The sequence below is a fragment of the Molossus molossus genome, unplaced genomic scaffold, assembly GCF_014108415.1.
Source record: "Molossus molossus isolate mMolMol1 unplaced genomic scaffold, mMolMol1.p scaffold_m16_p_8, whole genome shotgun sequence".
Taxonomy (NCBI): Eukaryota; Metazoa; Chordata; class Mammalia; order Chiroptera; family Molossidae; genus Molossus; species Molossus molossus.
The window spans coordinates 7,218,355-7,240,052 of NW_023425402.1; the positions used below are offsets into that span (position 1 = coordinate 7,218,355).

At 47.3% G+C, this 21,698-nt stretch overlaps 2 protein-coding genes across 7 annotated transcripts in view; one reads left to right on the forward strand and one right to left on the reverse strand.

Moving 5' to 3' along the window:
• Positions 1-514: 514 nt before the first annotated feature.
• On the forward strand, positions 515-12,945 carry LHFPL5 (LHFPL tetraspan subfamily member 5). Of its 3 annotated transcripts, XM_036248736.1 has the most exons (4): positions 515-1,248; positions 4,440-4,676; positions 10,350-10,374; positions 11,729-11,766. In XM_036248736.1, the coding sequence occupies exons 1-3, from the start codon at positions 837-839 to the stop codon at positions 10,358-10,360; spliced, it is 660 nt and encodes a 219-aa protein (XP_036104629.1). In that variant the 5' UTR covers positions 515-836; the 3' UTR covers positions 10,361-10,374; positions 11,729-11,766. The 3 variants fall into 3 exon arrangements, with proteins under 3 accessions (XP_036104629.1, XP_036104628.1, XP_036104630.1); XM_036248735.1 differs by lacking the exon at positions 10,350-10,374 and having other exon boundaries at positions 11,729-12,945; XM_036248737.1 differs by lacking the exon at positions 10,350-10,374 and having other exon boundaries at positions 561-1,248; positions 4,476-4,676; positions 11,729-12,945.
• A 5,493-nt stretch (positions 12,946-18,438) lies between these two features.
• Positions 18,439-21,698, reverse strand: part of SRPK1 (SRSF protein kinase 1) — a 79,018-nt gene continuing 75,758 nt past the window's right edge. For 3 of the 4 annotated variants that reach the window (XM_036247927.1, XM_036247926.1, XM_036247924.1), the window contains one exon: positions 18,449-20,891. In XM_036247927.1, coding sequence (XP_036103820.1) covers positions 20,707-20,891 — 185 coding nt within the window. In that variant the 3' untranslated portion in view covers positions 18,449-20,706. Of the gene's footprint in view, positions 20,892-21,698 lie in introns of all 4 variants that reach the window. The other variant, XM_036247925.1, reaches the window with a different exon arrangement.

Here is a 21,698-nt window from a genome sequence, read left to right on the forward strand (position 1 = left end):
TGCCCTTTTTATCTCTGTGGTTCTTGCTTAGGGAAGATATCGTCCGACACAGGGCTTAGTGACTGCCGATTGAAGGATAGGAACTGGAAACCTGTGACCGGAAGATAACATCAGAAAAGGCTTTGCTGGCCTCCTGGGGACTGGAGGTTCTGGAGGGCGATCAGGGAGCCCGGGAGGGTGGGATGGGGCAGCGCTCGGAAAGCGGTTTTGCGGCAGGGAACTGAGTGTGTGTGTGTGTGTGTGTGTGTGTGTGTGTGTGTGCGTGCGTGTCAGCTGCAGTCCCACCCCCCCGGTTCTCGTCCTCTCTCCGAACAGTAAAGAGGGGCCTCGGTTCCCGAGAGCGGCGGGTGGGTCGGACAGCACCCCGAGCTTGCCCGGGCGGCGCCGGCCCCTCCCCGCACGCCGTGGCCGCCCGGCCCGCCCCTCCTCCCAGAGTCCCGGGCGCTGGCCGCGGTGCTGAAACGGAGCTGTCCGAGGAGGGAGGGAGGAAGGGCCGAGCCGAGGGGGCGGAGCTCTCTGGAGCCCTGGGCTGGACACCCGGAGGGGCAGGGCCGCGCCAGCAGGCCCGAGACCCCCGAGGGCTTGAGAGGAGGCCGGAGACCAGAGACAGACGGGCTAAAGCGGACACAGGCACCTGGACCAGCTTCCCCTGAAGAAGCCAAGGTCGTCTTCCTTGTCCTATTAATCCTTTTTCCACTACCTTGGAAGAACCCTCACTTTGTGCCCTGACTTTAGCCTCCTCCCCAGACCCGGCTAAGGAGTGACCCGCTTCAGGGCCTCCATCCGCACAGACACCTTCAGCCCACAGGCCCCTGCCCAGGCCCTGCGCTCTCGCCATGGTGAAGTTGCTGCCTGCCCAGGAGGCAGCCAAGATCTACCATACCAACTATGTGCGGAACGCCAGGGCGATCGGCGTGATGTGGGGCACGCTCACCATCTGCTTCTCTGTGCTGGTCATGGCCCTCTTCATCCAGCCCTACTGGATTGGGGACAGCGTCAACACACCCCAAGCAGGCTACTTCGGCCTTTTCTCCTACTGTGTGGGCAATGTGCTGTCCTCCGAGCTCATCTGCAAGGGCGGCCCTCTGGACTTCTCCTCCATCCCCTCAAGAGCCTTCAAGACTGCCATGTTCTTTGTGGCCTTGGCCATGTTCCTCATCATTGGCTCCATCATCTGCTTCAGCCTGTTCTTCGTCTGCAACACGGCCACAGTCTACAAGATCTGCGCATGGATGCAGCTGGCAGCGGGTGAGCAGGGATTGTGGTTGGGCAGGAGGGGCTCACCCTAGACCATAGGGGCAGCTGCACCATCTCATCCTCTGTGGAGGCCCTGGGTCTCCTACTCAGCTCTCCTGCTTTAGCCTGGCCCTCCTCAGTGCTCTGTAGAAGCTTCTGAGGAGTAAAGAACCTTAGAATGGCTGAAATGGAAATGACCTTTGAGACCAACTTGTCCAACCGCCTTATCTTGCTGATGAGGAACTGAGGCCCAGAGAGGGCAGGCGACTTGCCCAGTAGCACACAGCTAGTTGGTAGAAGGAATCAGGTGTCCTGACTCCCAGGCTATTACACCAGAGGCTGTTGCTGCTCTGGGAGGGAGAAAAAAGAAAGCTTCCATTGTGGCTATGTGGGAGTGTGACCCAACTGCAGGGCAAAATAGTGATGCCAGTCGAGCACATTCTAGATGTCCACATCACCCTCTTCTGGGCATTTGTTCTTTGTCCTCTAAGGGTCCCCAGATCCTTGCCCTCACTCCTTCCTTCCCAACCCAAACTGCTCTCAGGGAAGACTTTAAGGTGAGTCATGGATTTAGAATGTTATGCTGAATGTGGTTCCCATAGAAACTTGTTTTTAAGTTGCCTCTTTCATTGTGGAATGAAAGTCCTTGTTCCCTAATTATAGGATTCCATAGTTGAGGTAGTAAGTGGCAATGGCATTGTCTGATATGGAGGGAGTGCTGTTTAGGGTCTTTAACACTATGTAGGGTAGGTGGTTACTTGTGGTGCTCAGAGGCAAGAGCTCGCAAACCCCCTTTTCCTCCTCCTGGACCAGGCAGGACTCCGTGGACCAGCTGGTCCTACTCTCATCCAGAGCTCAGGAAAAGATGGACTAAGACCTTGTCCTGCAGCCCTTGGTCCCTCCCCACCCACGGACTTCACTCAGCCTATCTGTACTGGAGAGATGTCCAGGACAGTGTGCCTCAGGACAGTGCTGGGGACTACAGACAAGAGTGGAACCACTTGGCATGGTTGGCTAGAATGAGAAGCAGTGTTATCATTAACAGGGGGAGTGAATCAGGAATCAGAATCCCAGGCAACTAAACACATAGACTCAAGACTCTCAGAGTTGGAGGGGACCCCAGAGAGCTGCAGCTTCCTGCCTCCCAACTATAGATGAGTATCCAGGGCGGAGAGAGATGATAAGACTTGGCCAAGCTATAGTAGGTCAGCTAGCAACCAAGACCCTAGGAGAACTGAGGCCGAGTTGCAAATTTATGTAGCATAATGGTTTGCAGATTCCTTTCACTTATATCACCTGGAGGAACCTCATCACGATGCAGTGAGATGGGTTTCCTTCCATTTTACAGATAAGGCTCCTAGGGGGTAACTTGTCTTTGAGCACACAGGTAGTGAGGGACAGAACCTTTTATTCCAAATCTTGTACCCAGGCCCCATGTACGCTGGCCTTTTGCCAGGCTTCATAGCAGCCTCCCAACCCGCCTCCCCCATCTCCTCTTTCTCTGTAGTCTCTCTATGTGATGAGGGACAGACTGAGCAGGGATGAAACGAGCCTTGGTGAGCAATGGGGAGGAAGAAAGGGAAGTGAAAATTTAGCAGTTTTGTGACAACCGCTAGAATGGACCATGGTGTACTCATCAAGTGGTTCTGCATATCAGAGTTATGGGATGCTAACACACGACCATCCTTCTCATTCTCTGCACAGCCCCTCCCCCAGCCTCCCACAACAGGTGTCATTTGCTGAATAGGCAGTCCTGGAAGGGCCTGGGTGGGGCGGTGGCCATCTGGCCATCTGAGCCAGCCTCTAGGTCATGGAACCGGAGACACTGTTAGCAGAGGTGGCCAGGTGCCATCCCATGAAACGTTTATGTTGGGGGAGAGCAAAGGTGGTGTCTTGTTCCCTTCCTCAGTGCTGGGGAAGAGAAGATGAGCCGAGGGAGGGATCAGGAGGGGGTGTGTCCCACAGCCAGCAGCCGGGAGATGCATCTATTTGAAGAGGCCTTAACCAGTTAGCTTGACCTTGCCAAGAAGCTTGGGACCAAGAAAGGGAGCAGGAGAAAGGGAAGAGGACTGATGGCTCTGGCAGGGTGCTCAGTGGTTAGTGTTGGCCTGAACAACAAAGGGTCATGGATTTGATTCCCAGTCAAGGCATGTGCCTGGGTTGCAGGTTCAATTCCCGGCCCAGGTCAGGGTGTGTGTGAAAGGCAACCAATTGATGTGTCTCTCTCACATCAATGTTACTCTTTCTCCCCCTCCCTCCCTCCCTCTTACTCTAAAAAAATAAACGGAAAAATATCCTTGGGTGAGGATTAACAAAACAAAACAAAAAAAAGAGGACTGATGACTGGTGGTTGGGCCAGTGTGGGACAGTACCCTAACAATATTAATGGGTGCCAGGTGTAGGCTGAGAGTGGTCCCAGCTCCTAGAAACATGGGAAGGGCAAGTGGCATTCTTGGTAACTTCATCTGTATATTGTGGCCACAGTAGCCCCAGAACAGGGTGTTGCGAGGACGGGATGATATAATGCAAAACACCGTGCACATGCCTGACACATGGTGGGTGCTCAGGGAGAAAAACACAAAAACAACTTTATCTGTCACAATGGGCATGGCAATACCACAGTAATGAACAACTCCCAAATCTTAGTGGCTTAAAATGAAGGTTTCTATCCGGTGGCCTGGATGGAAGGTTTGTGAAGGAAGCAGAGTGTACTCGTTGAATCGAAGATTCCTGAGTTGTGGGGCACACTGTTGTTCTGTGCTGTAAAAAGGAAAATACGTCTAATCAAACTACGGCCTGAAGCTTTCTCACTGTACTTGTTTCAGAGATGTTGAAATATGAACAAATGTACATCTCAGGAGTGATGGTTGTCTGGGCCGGAAGCCGATTTTGGAGGGCTTGGAAGCCAGGGGAGCCTGGTGGGACACCTGGTGGCTGGGCAGAACCCGCCCTGGGCTGCGGAGCCTGGCTCTCTGCCTCTGCCCCTGCCCGCTGGCTCCCAGGGCAAGCTGCTGTAGCTCTCGGAGCCTCAGTTTCCTCCCAGGTTCTCCACGAAGGATGGTAGCAGCTGCCCCTGCGCCTGTCAAGGCTCATAACACAAAAAGGGAGGTGACAAGATGACAGTCGTGTGACTGGTAGTGGGGGGAGGGATGGCAGAATGAGCACACCCAGCCCGACACATCTGACCCCTCCCACCCCCCCAGCCACAGGCCTGATGATTGGCTGCCTGGTCTACCCAGATGGTTGGGACTCAAGCGAGGTGCGGCGCATGTGCGGGGAGCAGACGGGCAAGTACACGCTGGGCCACTGCACCATCCGCTGGGCCTTCATGCTGGCCATCCTCAGCATCGGAGACGCCCTCATCCTCTCCTTCCTGGCCTTCGTGCTGGGCTACCGGCAGGACAAGCTGCTCCCTGATGACTACAAGGCCGATGGACAAGGTAACTCCCCCTCCCCCAGGGAGGTGCAGCTTCCTCTCTGCCAGTCACCAAGGCTTGGCCCCTGGCGAAGAGGGGGGAGCCAAGTCCAATCAGACACAGCCTGTCTCAGAGGCCAAAGGCCAGTGGAAGGTTGCAACTGGCAGGCGATGAGGCCTGTGGGGCAGAGGCTGTCTATGGTAAAGGGTGTCCCCCTGCTCCCTGCATTCCCAGGGTCTATGGGGAGACTCCTGATCCAGTATGGGGAGCCAGGCATGGCCTCCCCTAGAAAGCGGCCCAGAAGCTGGGTCTTGAAGTACCCTTGGGAGTTTGCGAGGTGGACAGTGGGGCAGCGGGAGCAGAGGGGATGACTTGTTGGGGAAGGAGAGAGGCAGGTTGGAGTACAGACGGGAAGGCTCCAGGGCTGCAGGTGGGGGTAGCCTGAGCTCCCAGGGTGGTCAGGGTAGCCTTGGGGTCTCCAGATGCCCATCCTGTTTCAGTTTCCTCTTGTCCAAATCCCAGCCCCCAAGCATAAATGTCAGTTGTAGCCGACCTTGGAGGCCTGGGCGGACCCCTCAGGAGCCCCCCTTTGGCCTCCCTTCCTCCACGACTCCTGTCTCTCATTAGGCTTCTCCTCTATCTTGAGGGGCTAACTTTTCAGCACCTACATTTCATCTCCTTGTCATAGAGCAAGGCTTGTCTCACACCCTGTGAATCCCAAAATGCCTACTCTCAGCAGACAGCCACGAGGGGCCTGTCATACCTCAGAGACCTCTCCAGTCTCCTTACCCATCGTTGTCTTCATAGCGCCCCTTGGACCTGAACTAGGAGGCATAGCCCAACTCCCTTTCCCCTGTAACCAAAGACCCTTCCCAGGCGAAGAACCTGAGGCCTTCCAGGGAAGAGGAGCACAGAACTCGGGTCTTCTGTGGTTCAGCCCGGGGCCCACTTCCCCACAGGGAAGTAATTGGAAGAATCTCACCCTTCTTTGGAAGTAGAAGAGAGATTCACAAACCTAAGCTATGTGGTTAGAGAGGGAAACCAAATCAGCAGAATGAGCTGGGTCAAGTGGGAGAGAAGAGAGAAATACATTTCTACTGCAGTGGACTCCCACAGCCCCGGGGGCCTGGGGACGCTTAGGGCCCGGTCCTTGCAGACCCCATAAAGGAAGGGAAATGAAAGCAGTGTTTACTGAGCCTCCTCTGTGGTCAGGAGGGATGTCAGGTGCTCAGTGGCCGTTCTGTTCATCCTCACAGCAACCCTGTGAGGAAAAGCTGGAGGTGGGGTCCCAGGTATCTGCACAACTTTCTTCCAGGGAGGCCTCGCGGGGCTGCTGGAGGCAGGTTGTCTAGCTTCAGCCTCAAGGGGCCCCCTTAAATCTGCCTGGACATGCACACAGAGCATTTTTATATTACTCGTTTATATTCTTTTTTCCTCAAAAGGGATTTTTCAGCTAGAAAAAAATTTCATTCACATAATTCCTCTTTAAAGTGCTTTCTTATAAAGAGATGGTTTTGTTCCTTTGACACGTTCTTTTTTTTTTTGGTATGTGCCCTTAGTGGGAACCGAACCCGGGACTCTCTGATCCACAGGCTGACGCTCCAGCTGCTGAGTCAAAATGGCAGACATGTTCTTTACTAATCAAAATGTCAAGTCACTTTCCTCTCCTTTCATACCCCATGCATCTTGTCTTCAGTTTTTTGTTTGTTTTTTTTTCAGATTTTCTCCTGTGCATACGTTAGTCCCCTCACTATCCTACAGGATTTATTATTTTTATTACCTGTTAGAAAACACCCACATGACCTTCCTGAATACATCTAACTATTCAATGAAGCAGTTGTTGCTGTTGTCAAAGCATAACATTGGGTCAGGAGAGCTGAGTTTGAATCTCAGTTTTTTTGAGTCACTTGATCTCAGTGTTCTTTCAAGTAAAAGGGGGACAAAGCCCTGCTCTGCTCCCTCCAATATTGTGTGGCATAAATGAAACAATGAAAGCAGAAATGAAGCCTTGAACCCGTGCATCGTTGCCAATCTACTCTGTAGGTGGTTAAGGAAGCAGAGGAAAATGAGTGTTAGCTTTGGAGTCAGAACTGGGTTTAAAGTTTTGGCCCCACTGTTTACTAGCTGTGTGACTTTGTAGCGGTTACTTACCTTCTCTGGGTCTCGGTGTCCTCATCTGAGCCTCATTTCCATGGGGTTATGCTCAGGAACAAGATAAGAATGCCTGCTCTTTTCACTTCTATTGAACATTGTATTGGAGCTTACAACCAGGGTAATTAGTCAAGAAAAAGAAATAAGAGAAATTGAGTTTGGAGAGGAAGAAGTAAAAATATCTTTTTAACATATGACATGATTTTATATGTGGAAAATCCTAAATAACCCACTAAAGAACAATTAAAGCAAATATGCAACTTCAGCAACATTGCAGGATATAAGAGCAATATATAAAGATCTATTGTGTTTGTACACACTAACAATGAAAAAATCTGAAAACAAAATTAAGAAAACAATTTCATTTACAATAGCGTCAAAAGAATAAAGTAGGGGAAAAATTAACAAAATAAATGCAAAATCTATACATGAAAAATATTTTAAACGTTGTTGAAACAACTTAAAAGCCTAAATAAATGAAAACATCCATGTTCATGGATCAGAAACTTAATATTGTTAAGCTGCCCTGGCCAGTTTGGCTCAGTGGTTAGAACATCGGCCTGCGGTCCAGAGAGACCCGGGTTCGGTTCCCGCTAAGGACACGTACTTCAGTTGCAGTTTGTCCCCGGCCCTGGTTGGGTCGTGCATGTGGGAGGCAGTCACTCCATGTGTCCCTTTCACGCTGATGTTTCTCTCTGTTTCTTCCTCTCTCTCCCTCCCACTCTATCTGAACAAAAAATGGAAAAATGTCCTCAGGTGAGGATAAAAAAAGATACACACACACACACATACATATATACACACACACACACATATATACATATATACATACACACATATATACATATATACACACACATATATACATACACTCACACACATATATATATACATACATACACACACACACACACACACACACACACACACATATATAGTTAAGCTGGCAATACTCCCCAAACTGATCTACAGATTAGATGTAATTGCTATAAAAATCCCAGGTGGATTTTTGCAGAAATTGACAAACTGATTCTAAAATTCATATGAAAATGCAAGAGACCAAGAATAGTCAAAACCATGTTGAAGAACAATGAAGTTAGAGGATAAACGTATCTTGATTTCACAACTTACTACAAAGCTACAGTAATCAAGGTTCTACTTGAATAAGAATAGACATAAAGTTCAATGGAATAATATTGAGAGTCCAGATATAAACCCAAACATCCAGGGCTGACTGATTTCTAACAAGTATGCCAACATCATTAAATGGGGGAAATAATGGGATAATGGTCTTTTCAATAAACGCTGCAACAACTAGGTATCTACATGCAAAAAAAAAAAAAAAATTAAGTTGGACCACCTACCTTACATCATATATAAAAATTAACTCAAAATGGGTCACAAGCTTAATTGTAAGATACAAAATTATAAAACTCTTAAAAGAAAACATAGATGTCAATCTTTATGACTTTGGATTAGGCAAAGTCATACGACACCTAATACATAAGCAACCAAAGAAAAAAATAAATTGGCCCTGGCCGGTTTGGCTCAGTGGTTAGAGGGTCAGCCCACGGACTAAAGAGTTGCAGGTTCGATTCTGGTCAAGGGCACGTACCTCGGTTGTGGTTTGGTCCCTGGCCCTGGTTGGGGTGGTGAGGGAGGCAACCAATCGATGTGTCTGTGTCTCTCTCACATCGATGTTTCTCTCTCTCTCTCTCTCTCCCCCCGCCCTCCCACTCTATCTGAAGATAAATGGAAACATATCTTGGGTGAGGATTATAAAAAAATAAAATAATAAAATAAATTGGATTTCATCAAAATAGAAAACTTTTGTGCTTCAAAGGATACCATCAAGAAAATGAAAAGACAACCCATATATTGGAAGAAAATATTTGCAAATCATAATTATAATTTTAGTATCCAGAATATATTAAGAGCTCTTACAACTCAACAATAAAAACACAAATAACCCGATTTTCAAAATGGACAAATCCTTTCTTTCTCCAGAGAAGATATACAAGTGGCCATACGCACATGGAAAGATACTCAATATCACTAGTCATTAGGAAAATGCAACTCAAAACCACAGTGAGATATCATTTCACACCCACTAGGACAGCTATAATAAAAAGATGAACAAGTGTTGGTGAGCATGTGAGAACTTGGAACCCCTCGTACACTGCTAGTGAAATGTAACATTTGCATTTGCTGTGGAAAATAGAATAGCAGTTCCTCAATGGTTAAACATAGAGTTACCACAGGACCCAGCAATTCCATTCCTAGGTGGACATGCAAGGAAATTGAAAACATATGTTCATGTAAAAACTTGTGCATGAATGTTCATAGCAGCATAATAGTCAAAAACGTGGAAACAAGCCAAACGTGCATCAACTGATGAATGGGTGAATAATGTGTCTATATCCATACAATGGAATATTATTCAGCCATAAAAAGGAATGAAATACTGAAAATTGCTACCATGTGGATGAATCTTGAAAAAATTACGCTAAGAGAAAGAAGCCAGACACAAAAGACCACATACTGCATGATCCCATTATATAAAATGTTCAGAATGGGCAAACTCAGAGACAGAAAGTAGATGTTAGCAGTTGCCCGGGCCAGGGAGAGGGGGAGTTGGGAGTGATTGCTAACCGGCGCAGGGTTTCTCAGATGAAAACGTGTTGAATTAGCAGTGATGGTTACACAACCTAGTGAATATCCTTACCACCACCAAGTTGTATGCTTTAAATGAGTACAATTTATATTAGTGAATTATCTCAGTAAAAAAATAAGATTGTGCTGAGGATTAGATAGTGCATATAAAACACTAACATTGCCTACATATTATAGGTGATTAATTAATATTAGTTCTCTCCCCTTTCTGTCTTTCTAGTATTTCCACCTTTGTTTTTTTTTTATCCTCACCCGAGGACATTTTTTCGGTTTTTGTTCAGGTTAGAGCAGGCCGACGCTCTAACCACTGAGCCAACTCGGCCAGGGCTCCACCTTTTTTTTTTTCAATCCTCACCTGAGGATATTTCTCCATTTTTTTCATATAGAGTGGGAGGGAGGGAGAGGAAGAGAGGGAGAGAGAGAGAAACATCCACGTGAGAGACACTTCAACTGGCTGCCTCCCGTATGACCCCAACCAGGGCGGGGTGGAACTGGGACCAACCGCAACCGAGGTTCGTGCCCTTGATGGGAACTGAACCCGACTCATTGGTCGCAGGCCCACGCTCCAACCGCGGAGCCAGCCAGGGCTGGTATCTCCACTTTCTAGGTCGTCCGCCTGCCCAGCCAGCAGCGGCTCCTGCGCTCAGTTGCACCGACACCTCCAGGCCCTGGGGCGGTGGGGAGGGAGGAAGTCTCACCCGGACCTCACTGTCTCCTGCGGAGACAGCCTAGCAGTATGGAATTACAAGCTGATGAATGTTATGAACAAAAAGTGCAAAGCTTTCTTGAGAATGAGTAAGAGGAACACGATGGGGATTATCCTGAAACAAGCTTGGTTGTAAACAAGCACCATTTTTGCTGGTTTTCTTGCAGAGGAAGTCTGAAGCCGGCAGGACCAGTGAGTGATCCCCGGAGGGTGGTCCGCGCGTCTGCACGGGCTGTGGCTTCCTTACTGGATCTTCAGGCAGAAGGACTCGTGGGGCTGGACTGTGGGGCCTGTGAGGCGTCTGGGGACAACCCAGGGGAGGGGACCCAGCTGGCACCTGAGCTCTTCCCTGAGGGAAAACAGGAACTCTTCCATTTTATCTGGGTCTTGAGAAGGGAGAGAAGAAAGAATTTAAAGCAGGCAGGTGGTTTCATAAACTCGTGTTTCTGTGCAGTGTGGCAGACAAGAACGCCTCTCTAGAAGTCATTCCTGTAATTTGGACTCTGAGTTTCAGAAAGAATTGGAAGTGATTTGTAAGACATATACTAGGAAAACCTAATAAAATAGAAAACAAAAGTCATAAGAGGAAAACAAACATCCCAGAAAGCTGGGCTAATAGAAGTACTGTACTGAATATTAAACTTAGCTCAATGCTTTCTGATAGCCGAGGAGAAAAGAAAAACGTGAATTAACCAGTTTTAACGTATGGTTGGAAAAAAAAAAAAGCACAACATATTCATATCCTTATCGTCCTTTAAGTTTTCAAAAATGTGATTTAACAAGAACATTAAGGAACACATTAAAAAAAGAAGAAAAGAAAAGTCCAGGACAGGACCAGCTCCCTACAGCAGGCCAGTCACTTTGTGTGGATGGGAGAGAATATCTCCCTGTAAGCCATTTTGGTTTTTGCAAATTACCTTCCACTCTGTGACCACATAGATATACTTTTTTAAATAATTTTAAATCGGCATCGCGCCCCTGCCCTGCCCGCTTAGGTGTTCCTCAGACTCGCAGCTGCACCCGGGGAGCTGGTGTTCAGCGCAGGTTCTTGCTCGGAGCCGGGCCTCAGGCGGGCATTCCCACCAGCTCTCCTGTGCCGGGGCTGGAGTCACGGTCGCACTTTGAGTAGCAAACTACTAGAGATATTTTCTCACGTTTTTCCAGAGTTCATTGTTAAAGTTTTTGAAAGCTGCCAACTCCACAGCACTGGCGTGCCACTGAATTGCTAACCTGGACTGCGATTATTAGCCATTGTGGATTGCTCTCATAGATACCTTTCTGATAGATTCTGGAGTGGAATTACTGAGCCAGAGGTAACTGCCCCTCTATGTCTGCCCCCCCCCCCCCGCACTACATTTTATGTACATTTTAATAGACATGCATTTTTTTCTTGAGGGACACTGAATATTCTGATACACTAATGAGGAAGACTGCATGCCTTTAGAAATGAATCAAAATGTGAGCATCTATGAGGAAGTTTGTTTCTTTTTATTGGCTTTAAAAGTGTCAAATTTTATCACCTTAAATTCTTTGTTGTTTTTTAAAGGTCACAGGTCAGCCATTTCCCCGACACTGGAAAATTAGGGACTAGAATTCTTCAGCGAGAAAACCTGTTCCGGCCACACCTCCTGTCCCTGGCTGCTGCAGGCCCTCCGCCCCAAGCGCTGCACTGCAGGACAGACGCCGCGGGCTCCTGGACGCTGCGACTGTCTGCAGAAAACCTTCAGCTGTAGCAGAACCGCAGTGACCCGCATCAGCGATATCCAGACCTGGGTCCCTCTCTCCTGGCTGGGGACCCAAGTTCTCTTCTGATCCCTTCATACCCACAAATCACTTTTCCCTCTGAAAAGAGAGGGTGGGATGAGCCCATGTCCAGGGGCCTCCAGATCGGGTCTCCCACAGCCCAGTCAGCCGAGGACACCTCCTTTATAGCCACCAGCTCTCAAGGGCGCCCGAACAAGAGGTGGCTAAATGATCTGGATCCCTGCAGGCTGAAGTTCAGAGGGTCCTTTGCTTCTCCTTTCTCACATTTTGTTTCCTTATTGGTGCTCAGAAGAGGGTGAGGAAGAGGCCACCAGAACCTGAATCCATCAGGAAGTCAGTCTAATAACTATTGGTGAACAGAGGATCTAAAAATTTGGGACTAAATTTATTTTTCCCCCTTTAGAACCCAAATCACACCTCTTCAGAGTGCCCACGCTGACCCCTTGGGAACTGGCTCCCAGATTCAGAAATCTGCTCATTGTGTTCAAGTAGTTTGTTATAGTAATCGATGACACACCTTGGAAAACACCTTGGATTTGGCACCCTAAATGGTGACTCTTTTGCCAGCCTCCACAGGGGAACTCCATTTAGCTAATACCTCACTGCAGCAAATGCCAAGACAATGGCTGGTTCTTCAGGCTGTTCCCTGCCCGGGGGGTGGTGCAGAGAAACAGGGTTTTACCTGCAGTGATCGAGCCCAAGGAACAGGTGTTTTCTGCGTGGGCACTGCTCTCTCATCGGTGGGGGGTGAATGCGAACAAAGCTGTAGTGGGTCTGTCATCACCTGGTCCAGCAGCAGTCAGGAACATGGGACGCAGCGAGGTTCTCACTCCTGGGCTGCAGGGCACGATGTTTCAGCAGCACACTGACCACTGGCCCAGTCTGTGCAGCGCTTCTTCCCCAGCTCAGTGGGGCAAGAGTGAGCCGCCCAGCACTGTGCCAGGTGTTGCTGATGGAACTTGTAGCGTGGGATTTAAGAACGACCATCTTCAGCCCGTCTGATGTGGCTCAGTGGATTGAGGGTTGTCCCATGGACTGAGAGGTCCCGGTTTGATTCCTGGTCAGGGCACCTGCCGGGGTTGCAGGCTTGCTCCCCAGGGTGGGGGTGGGGATGCAGGAGGCAGCTGATCAGTGTTTCTCACATCGATGATGTTTCTCTTTCCTCCTTACTCTCCAGAAAATCAATAAAAACATAATTAAAAAATAACCATCTTCTTATTTTCTTTTGCTGGTAAGATTATTTCAGAGCTAGGCTTGGTGAATGACAGAATTTTATAAGTTCTGTAGCTTAGTGAGTTTTCAGCTATGTTTCTTCACTTATTTCTTAAAAATTTTTTCTTATTGATTTTAGAGATTGGGAAAGGGAGGGGGAGAGAGGGAAGGAGGGAGGGAGGGAGGAAGAGAGAGAAACATCGATCAGCCACCTCACAACGCGCCCCAACCAGGAATTGAACCCACAACCTTTTGGTGCACAGGGTGATGCTCCAGTGGAGCCACACAGGCCAGGACTGTTTATCTCTTTCCTATAATCTTACTTTTGATACAAGGCAAAACAATTTCTAAAAGCCTTTCTACTGTCAAAATATTTGTCCCTGAAATGGCAACTACGGTGATTCACAGAAGCTTCTGGGGGCTTGAGGTACACCGGCAGGAGCTCACCCCCCTCCTCCCCCGCAGCTCACCTCCCGCAGAAACTCACACCCCCAGCTCACCTCCTACAGGAGCTCACCCCCCCGCAGCGCCCCCCCCCCGCAGGAGCTCGCCCCCCCCCCCCCCCCCCCGCAGGAGCTCACACCTCGCAGGCACAGGGAGCTTCAGTGCTGGGGAAGGACCTGCAAATGAGTCACCACCCAGCATTCCCCCTTTAGCTTTATCTTCAAGGAAACTCAGAATTCAACCTCTCCGATAATAGTAATATTTTGTTGATACCTAGCGACTACTTACCAGCTCTCTAAAATGGCTTTACCTTTAAATTCTTAAAAGGCACCTCCAATCTTATCTTTGAAAGTATGTAGAAAACCAGTAAAACCAGCACTCCTCAAACCAAGTTGCTTACTCCTTCCTCATTCACTTCTGGCCTGTCTTCAGCTGGGGCTTAGGGAAGGTCGAGATGCCCCTTTTCAATGACTAGCCCTGAGCAGATATGGCCAAGAGAGGAAGGACTAGTCCTTCATACCTGAAATCTGAACTAGGATGACACCCCGAATGCTCTCATTATCTCACATCCCTGCATTACCTGTTGCTGCATAAAACATTACCCAGAACTCAGTGGCTTTAAAACATTTTAGTTTCACCCTGGCTGGTGTGGCTGTTGGCTGGGCGTCGTCTCGTGCACCAAAGGCTGCTGGTTTGATTCCTGGTCAGGGTACCAGCCTGGGTTGCAGCTCAATGTTTCTATCTCTCCCTCCCTTCCTCTCTAAACCAACCAACCAACCAACCAACCAACCGAAAAACCATTTCAGTTCCTGTGGGTTAGGACCCGGCAAGTCTCAGCCAAGTGTCTGCTCCAGGTTTCTCAGGGCTGCAGTGGTGCTGGATGTGCTCCTGAGCCCGGCGGTGTCTGCAGGCCTTTCTCACAGGAGGCTGTACAGAGGGCCTCTCCCCAGGGTACTCACATAGCACGTGCTTCTCAGAGCAGGGGTTCCAAGATGAGCAAAAGAAGGTGCACAGACAGTAGCCATATCCCTTTTGTAACCCAATCTCGGAAGTGACATCCTGTTAAATTTGCCTTAATCTGTTAGGACAAATTCCAGCCTACATTCAAGGCAAGGGGAATATAAGTATGGGAATAAAAGGTAAGAATCATTAGAGTCCTTTTATTTTTTTAAATGTTTTATTGATTTTAGAGAGAGGGACTGGGGGAGAGAGAAACATAAATGAGAAACCTCATCAGTCAGCTGCCTTCTGCATGCCCCCTACTGGGGATCAAACCCAGAACCGGGGCATGTGCCCTGACCAGGAATTGGATCGGCAACCTTTGGTACACGGGACTACACCCAACCAAGCCACACGGGCTGGGGTCCTTTTATTTTAAAAAAAAAAAAGGTTTTTTCTTTATTGATTTGAGAGAGAGGAAGGGAGAGGGAGAAACAGAAACATTGATGAGAGAACATCGATTGGCTGCCTCCTGCACGCCCCCCACTGGGGATTTGGCCCACAACCTGGGCATGGGCCCTGACCGGGAATCAATCAGTGATCTCGTGGTACACGGGTTGACACTCAAACACTGAGCCACACTGGACGGGCTGGGGAAATTTAAAAGTTGGTTTTTAGTCATTCATAATTACTTTAATTTTTTGGTGACATAATGAACTACTTTAATTTTCTGCTGAGATGTACACCTACCGGAATGCTTTCCTAGAACAAAGGTTAGGTCCTAGTAAGCTCACATGCTGCTGATGGGAAAACATTTGATTTGCAGTAAAGTTGCTTAAGATGTGAAAAGGGCCCTAACCTTTGAAACTCACCTGACTTTTGTTACCTGACCTCGAGAGGATTATAATAGCATCCACTAATTCCCAGCATGGGCCATACTTCCTTCTACACTTGGTAAACCCAAAGCTACCAATGCAGCATCTCAGCGGACCCTCTAAGAACAGCTCCAACTGTGAGCAGTCAAAGCACCTTCTGTAACAGTCCAGTTCTGCCAATTGGATAAGGACTGTTACTGTATTAAAACGGACAAATGCTAAATCTGAATTAAGGACAAAAGACGTAAAAAGTGAACTTGGGAGAATATAAAATCAAACTGATCATCTATATATTAAAAACTCTCCTCCCTTTATAAGGAATAGTGCAGGGGGTAACAGAACTAGGTAGCAATGTAAACTTGCTTAATTACTTAGTTAAAACTTTTAAACACTTAACATGTCCTCAGATATTTAAACTGGGTTATTTTTGACTTCACAAGGACTTGGTGTGGACTAATATTTGTGTAAGTACTTAAAGACAAATACATATTATACACTTAGTTTTTTAATCCCAATTTTAAGACTTAAACAAGACTTCAGTGACAAAAAAACCTTCTTAATATAACTCAAGGTCCATATATTATATATATATATATATATATATATATATATATATATATATATATATATATTTATCCTCACCCGAGGACATTTTTGCATTTATCTTCAGATAGAGCCGGGAGGAAGGGAGAGAGGGAGGAAGAAAGAGAAACATTGATGTGAGAAAGACACATCGAGGACTTCCGGTCAAGATAGCAGGTAGGTAACCGCGGTATCGCGTCCTCCCACAACCACATCAAAGTTACAACTAATCTACAGAACAACCATCATTCAAAACCGCCTGACATCGAGCTGAATGGCAGTCCTACAACTACGGGATTAAAACAGCAGCCACATGGAGACTGGTAGGAGGGGCGGAGGGGGAAGGGCTGGTCCCACACCCACGTGTGGCGGATAAAAATCAGGAGGACACCTCGGCTGGAAAGGTCCTCCCTGAGGACTGAGGGGTTCCCATCCCACACCAGGCCCCCTGCTCAGGGTTCCAGTGCCAGGAAGAGAATCCCCATCACTTCTGGCTGGAAAAACCAGCGGGAACTGAGGCTCAGGGAGGCTGAGGCGGCTGGAGCCCCAGGCAGCTCCTTAAAGGGCCCGCGCACGGACTTATCGGATTCTCTCCCTCTGAGCTTGGAGGGGAGGCAGCTCGAGGGGCGCCAGAGACATACAGGGAAGAACTGAGCTGTTTGGCACTGGAGCAAGGGCTGGAGAGGGGGCTTTCTCCTGGACAGACGTGCTGTCAGAGGCCTTTGTTCCTTTGGTGAGCCCTGCCCTGGGGCGGCTGACAGCCACCATACCTGGGACTCCAGCAACCTGGCTCACACTAGTAGCCCCGCCCTGGTGACTCCCTGAGGCCCCGCCCCACCCAACTTTCAGGCCCACCCAAGCTGCTGCCAGTTGCTTCACCATAGGATTGGTCTGTCTAGTCGGTTTGGCTCAGCGGTTGGAGGTTGGAACCTGTGGTCCAGAGAGACCCGGGTTCGGTTCCCGCTGAGGGCACGTACCTCGGTCGGGTGCAGCTTGGCCCTGGTTGGGTTGCACGGGAGGCAGCCACTCGATGTGTCCCTTTCACGTCGATGTTTCTCTCTCTCTCTCCTTCCCACTCTATCTCAACAAAAATGAAAAAATGTCCTCAGGTGAGGATAAAAAAAAAAAAGGGAGAGAGAAAAACATTGGTATGAGACACATGGATCAGTTGTCTCCTGCACACACCACGACCAGGGGTATTAAACCTGTGACCCTTCGGTCGATATTCTAACTCCTGAGTCAAACCTATCAGGGCCTGACTTAATATTTTCAGGTTGTTTTTGAAACAGGTGTGGCTCAGTTGGTTGAGCATCGCTCCATGGACCGTCACTGGTCTGATTCTGGGTTGGGGAACATGCCTGGATTGTGGACTTGATCCCCACCCAGTCAGGGATTGTGCAGGAGGCAGCCGATCGATGTTTCCCTCGCATCGATGTCTCTCTCTCCCTCCCTCTCTCTAAAAAAATCAATATAAACATTTTAACTATATTAAAAAGAAGCAAGCAAACAACAAACACAAACAGGCCCCGTTGTGGCCAACACTGCAGTACGGACACTGTGTCGTGAACAGGGAATGATGAAAAAAAACACATTAGCCAGAGCAGTGTGTGCAGGTCAGGGTGGGGAAGGACTTTCCATGACTAACACTAAAAAGATCACAAATAAAAATGAAAAGCAAATTAAAAACTAGAAAAGAATGTGATGGAAAAAGTAAAAAAAAAAAAAAGCATTACCAAGTTCTTATCAAGTCATCAAATTGGGAAGTAGACCGAAAGAAAGCTGGGTGACATGGACAAATCACCTAAAAATACAAATAGGCAGTAAGACCCATAGAAGACATTTCTGACCATACCCAATATGAAAATTTATATAAGACACTCCCTTTTTTGGGCAAACTGGATATTAGGAACAAAATGAGCGAGATTACAACAGGCCTATTCAAACACTTTTGGTCAGAGCAAACCAGTCCAACTCAACTGTTCCCTGAATAAGTTTGGCAACAATTAAAAGCCTTAAAAATGTGCTTACTCTCTGGCCCAGCCATTCCATTTCTACGAATTTATAAGGAGTAAATCAGACAAGTGCATGAAACTTGTGTACACGTGCTCACCATGCCAGCACCTTGGAGTTCACAAGTCTTTGGCATTTTGCACAAACGGCGATTGTAATCTGAGGAAAACACACCCCATGAACATTTTGGGACAAATATTGCCAGATGTAGGGAACAAAATTTTTCTTAGAACTTTCCAAAATGTAGTTAGCCCACCCCAATGCAAAGATAGAAGCAAAGCTACCCCCCCCCCCACCCCCAACAGCTTGTGCTCAGGCTAGTTTCATTGTGTTCAAGATCAAAAGCACCCGGAACCACTCCCTTCCTCCACTCTGAAGCGTGGTCGGACCAACCTGGGCAGTAAACCACCACCAGTCTTCTGGAAACGTGGGTTATTAAACTGTTTATTGTATTGCATTTACAAAGAAAACAGACAATGCATCCAGTAGAAAGAATAAAAATGTATTCAGGGTTTTATTTTTAACCGACAGCAAATAGAAATCTTTTAGTGAGATCATGGCAATTTGACGTATTATGATTAAGTTCAATAAAGGTACATGGGGAACTTGGAAGATCAAATTCTACAGCTGCCTCTTTTTACCGCTTCTAATTTGGCTCCTTGAATGATGGGGGAAGCCCTTAATTCATGAGAAACAGTTCCAAAATGAAGCTATAGATTCTCCTACTAAAAGTTCTTTTCATGTCAACTGTTAAAAGGGTGTTTCTATTTAAGTTTTGGTTATTTCACTTTGATATCACCACCAGAATTTCTGTAATCCCACAGTTGTGACTTCACAGTGTAGAATTCAGTTCTAATCTATTGCTTTAGATGTATATATATCGCTGAAAACCCAGAGTGTATTGGAATTGCTGAAGGATTTTCCCTGCCGTTGTTTGATACAATCCATTCTTTATTTTTGATAGGTGCACAGACAGCCTCACTTCAAATTCTTTCTATAGGAACATGTCTGATTTCAGGACTACCCCATCAAGGATCCGATGAATGGCTGGCCATAGTTACTCAAGGTAATGTTTGAGTTAAATGGATTGCATAATTGCATCACCTTTTCCTTTGCCATTGTTGGTGGATAAATGACAGAATCTACATTCCAATTCTCACAGAGAAAATTGGCTACCCACGTCTCATTGGAAGATTTGCTAGTAGAGCCTCAAGCCGCACCTCCTTGGTGTCCGTGCCTCAGTCCTGTGGCCGCTTCCGGGGAATGCTGTAATCCCCAAGGCCCACTTGGTCCATGCTGAACAAGCGCCTGGGGCCGCTATCATGCCCCTTTTATTTTTCAGTATGACCAGAGAAACATGAAGTCTAGGGCAAGGCTGAGAGAGACCCACCCTAAAGTAAGATTCACAAAGCCTTTTCTCATTTGAAAAAGAAAAAGCCTCAAGTACATCTCAATCATGTCAAAACTGCAGTTAAAAACTTACATTATACAAGGAAATAGCAGCAGAGAATGGTTAATCCTAAACCAACAACAAAAACCCCACAAAAAAATCCAAACCCTCAAAATAATGAAAAAAAGTGCCATCCCACCCCTTCCCTTGGTTCTTTCATCCTGGGATTTCATTTAAGACCTGAAGCCTCTGAGAAAATGAGAAAGGCAAAGCCACAGAAGGAAACTGCTTCAAAGCTACATTTTGGACAAGGCAAAGAAAATGCTGTAAATAAAGGTTTGGGGATTGCTTGGAAAAGAATGAAGAACTCTAGGACATTTTCTTCTTAGGTGGGAATTCTCTGAAGTCCAGATCTCCTTTATGGAGTCATCCTGAATTCTTTAGTTTTGGGGCAATAAACCCAAGTGAAATGAGTAAAGTGCCAGCCAGGGATTAAAAGACCCCCCCCCCCCAATCCCCAAACAGCCAATCAAAATAACTCTGCTGTTAGACACAGGAAAGGACTGTTTGCAGAACACCTGTGGTTCAGAAGAAATTACTAGTCTGTGGTTGTTTTTGTTTCCATCAAAGTCAGACTGAAGTTTCAAGGCTGTTATTAAAGGATAATAAGAACATGACTGTTTAGAACAGTGATAAAATGGTACCCAAATCTGGTGTTTACACAGCTCATTTAAAAAGACAGTAGCTTAAAAGTCGCAGGAAAAAATGTGAACATAGAGAACAGAAACAATCCAGGAAGATGTTGCAGCCCGGATGCAGCAAGTTTAATGTCTCTGCTGTACAGAGAAGTAACACCCTTCCCCCCGTCTCATCCTTATGCTGGCAATAGGATATGCACTAGAAAATTGACTCTTAGAGTCAGTGAATAAAAGGATGAGCTCATACATCTGCATAGCTCTTTTTTAAAAGGCTGCTTATAATTTAAAGGATGTCCTAATGGAAAGACAAGGGTACAGGGCAAGAGGCTGTTGCACATTTTAGTCCATTAGTCTTTGGTAAAGCCCAATCAAGGCCAAATTCATCTAGGATGCCCAATGGCTGTGGGGGGAATCTCCACAGGGTCCAGTAAGCAGACCCAAATGAACATGTCTGGGAAAAAACAACAACCCCAAACCTAGAAACCCTTGAAGAAAGAGCTTCACCCTGAAAAGGGAAGTGGGAAATGCTTGGCGGGGAGGAGGGGGGAGGAGGGGCGGAGGGTCAGCGGAGGATCAGCGTGTGATCTCTGCTGCAGAGCTGGGCTGGGGCTTAGGAGTTGAGCCAAGGGTGTCGGAGACAGTCAGCGGCAGTGGCTCTCTTCTCGGGGATCAGCTCCAACATGGGCAGTAAGAAATCCGTGAAGCCAGCTGCCTCTTCCTGAGACCACTCATATTTCTCCACTAGAACCTCAAAAAGGCCCCAGGGTTTCAGCTTCGTGATGTGTTTCAGGTCACCTATGGTAAAAACAGTACAAAAGAAACTGACCAACATTGACAAGTGACAAGGTACTTTTGTGGAAACCCAGGAAGGAATCCAGGTAGTCTATAAGAATCAAATATCACCATCAGAATTTAACCCTACGTCTACAAAGTACCCCCTTTCTCTACTGCAGTCCCCGGAAAGAACTGTCTTCATTCTTCACGAGGGCCTAAAAATTTAAGAAAACTTGTTTGCTCCACAATTCCAGGATTTTAGTCCCAGTCAAGTTCAGTGGGGCTATAAGGATTTTTACTAAAATGAGTATTAAATGTCTATGTACTCCACATGTACTCAGTATGGTGTTCACAAGCAGTTTATAACCACACATCAAAAACAATTTGCTTGCATTTTTTTTGGCTTGATAATATAGTAAATGTTGCTTCAAAATGGGCAGTCTTTAAAAATAAGGAGCCACCCGGCAGGTGTGGCTCAGTGGTTGAGCATTGACCCATGCACCAAGAGGTTGCCAGTTCAATTCCTATTCAGGGCACATGCCCAGGTTGTGGGCCAAATCCCCAGTGAGGGGCATGCAGGAGGCGGCCAAATGATGCTCTCTCTCATTGATGTTTCTGTCTCCCTCTCCCTTCATCTCTCTCTAAAATCAATAAAGGAAAAAAAAAAAAGGAGCTAAGAAAACAAAAAAATAAATAAAAATAAGGAGCTGAAACCATGTCAGAGATGGTTAAAAGCGGAGATGGCTCAGCGGTTAGAGCGCCAGCCCGCCGCCCAGAGAGACCCGGGTTCGGTTCCCACTAAGGGCACATACCTCAGTTGCAGTTTGT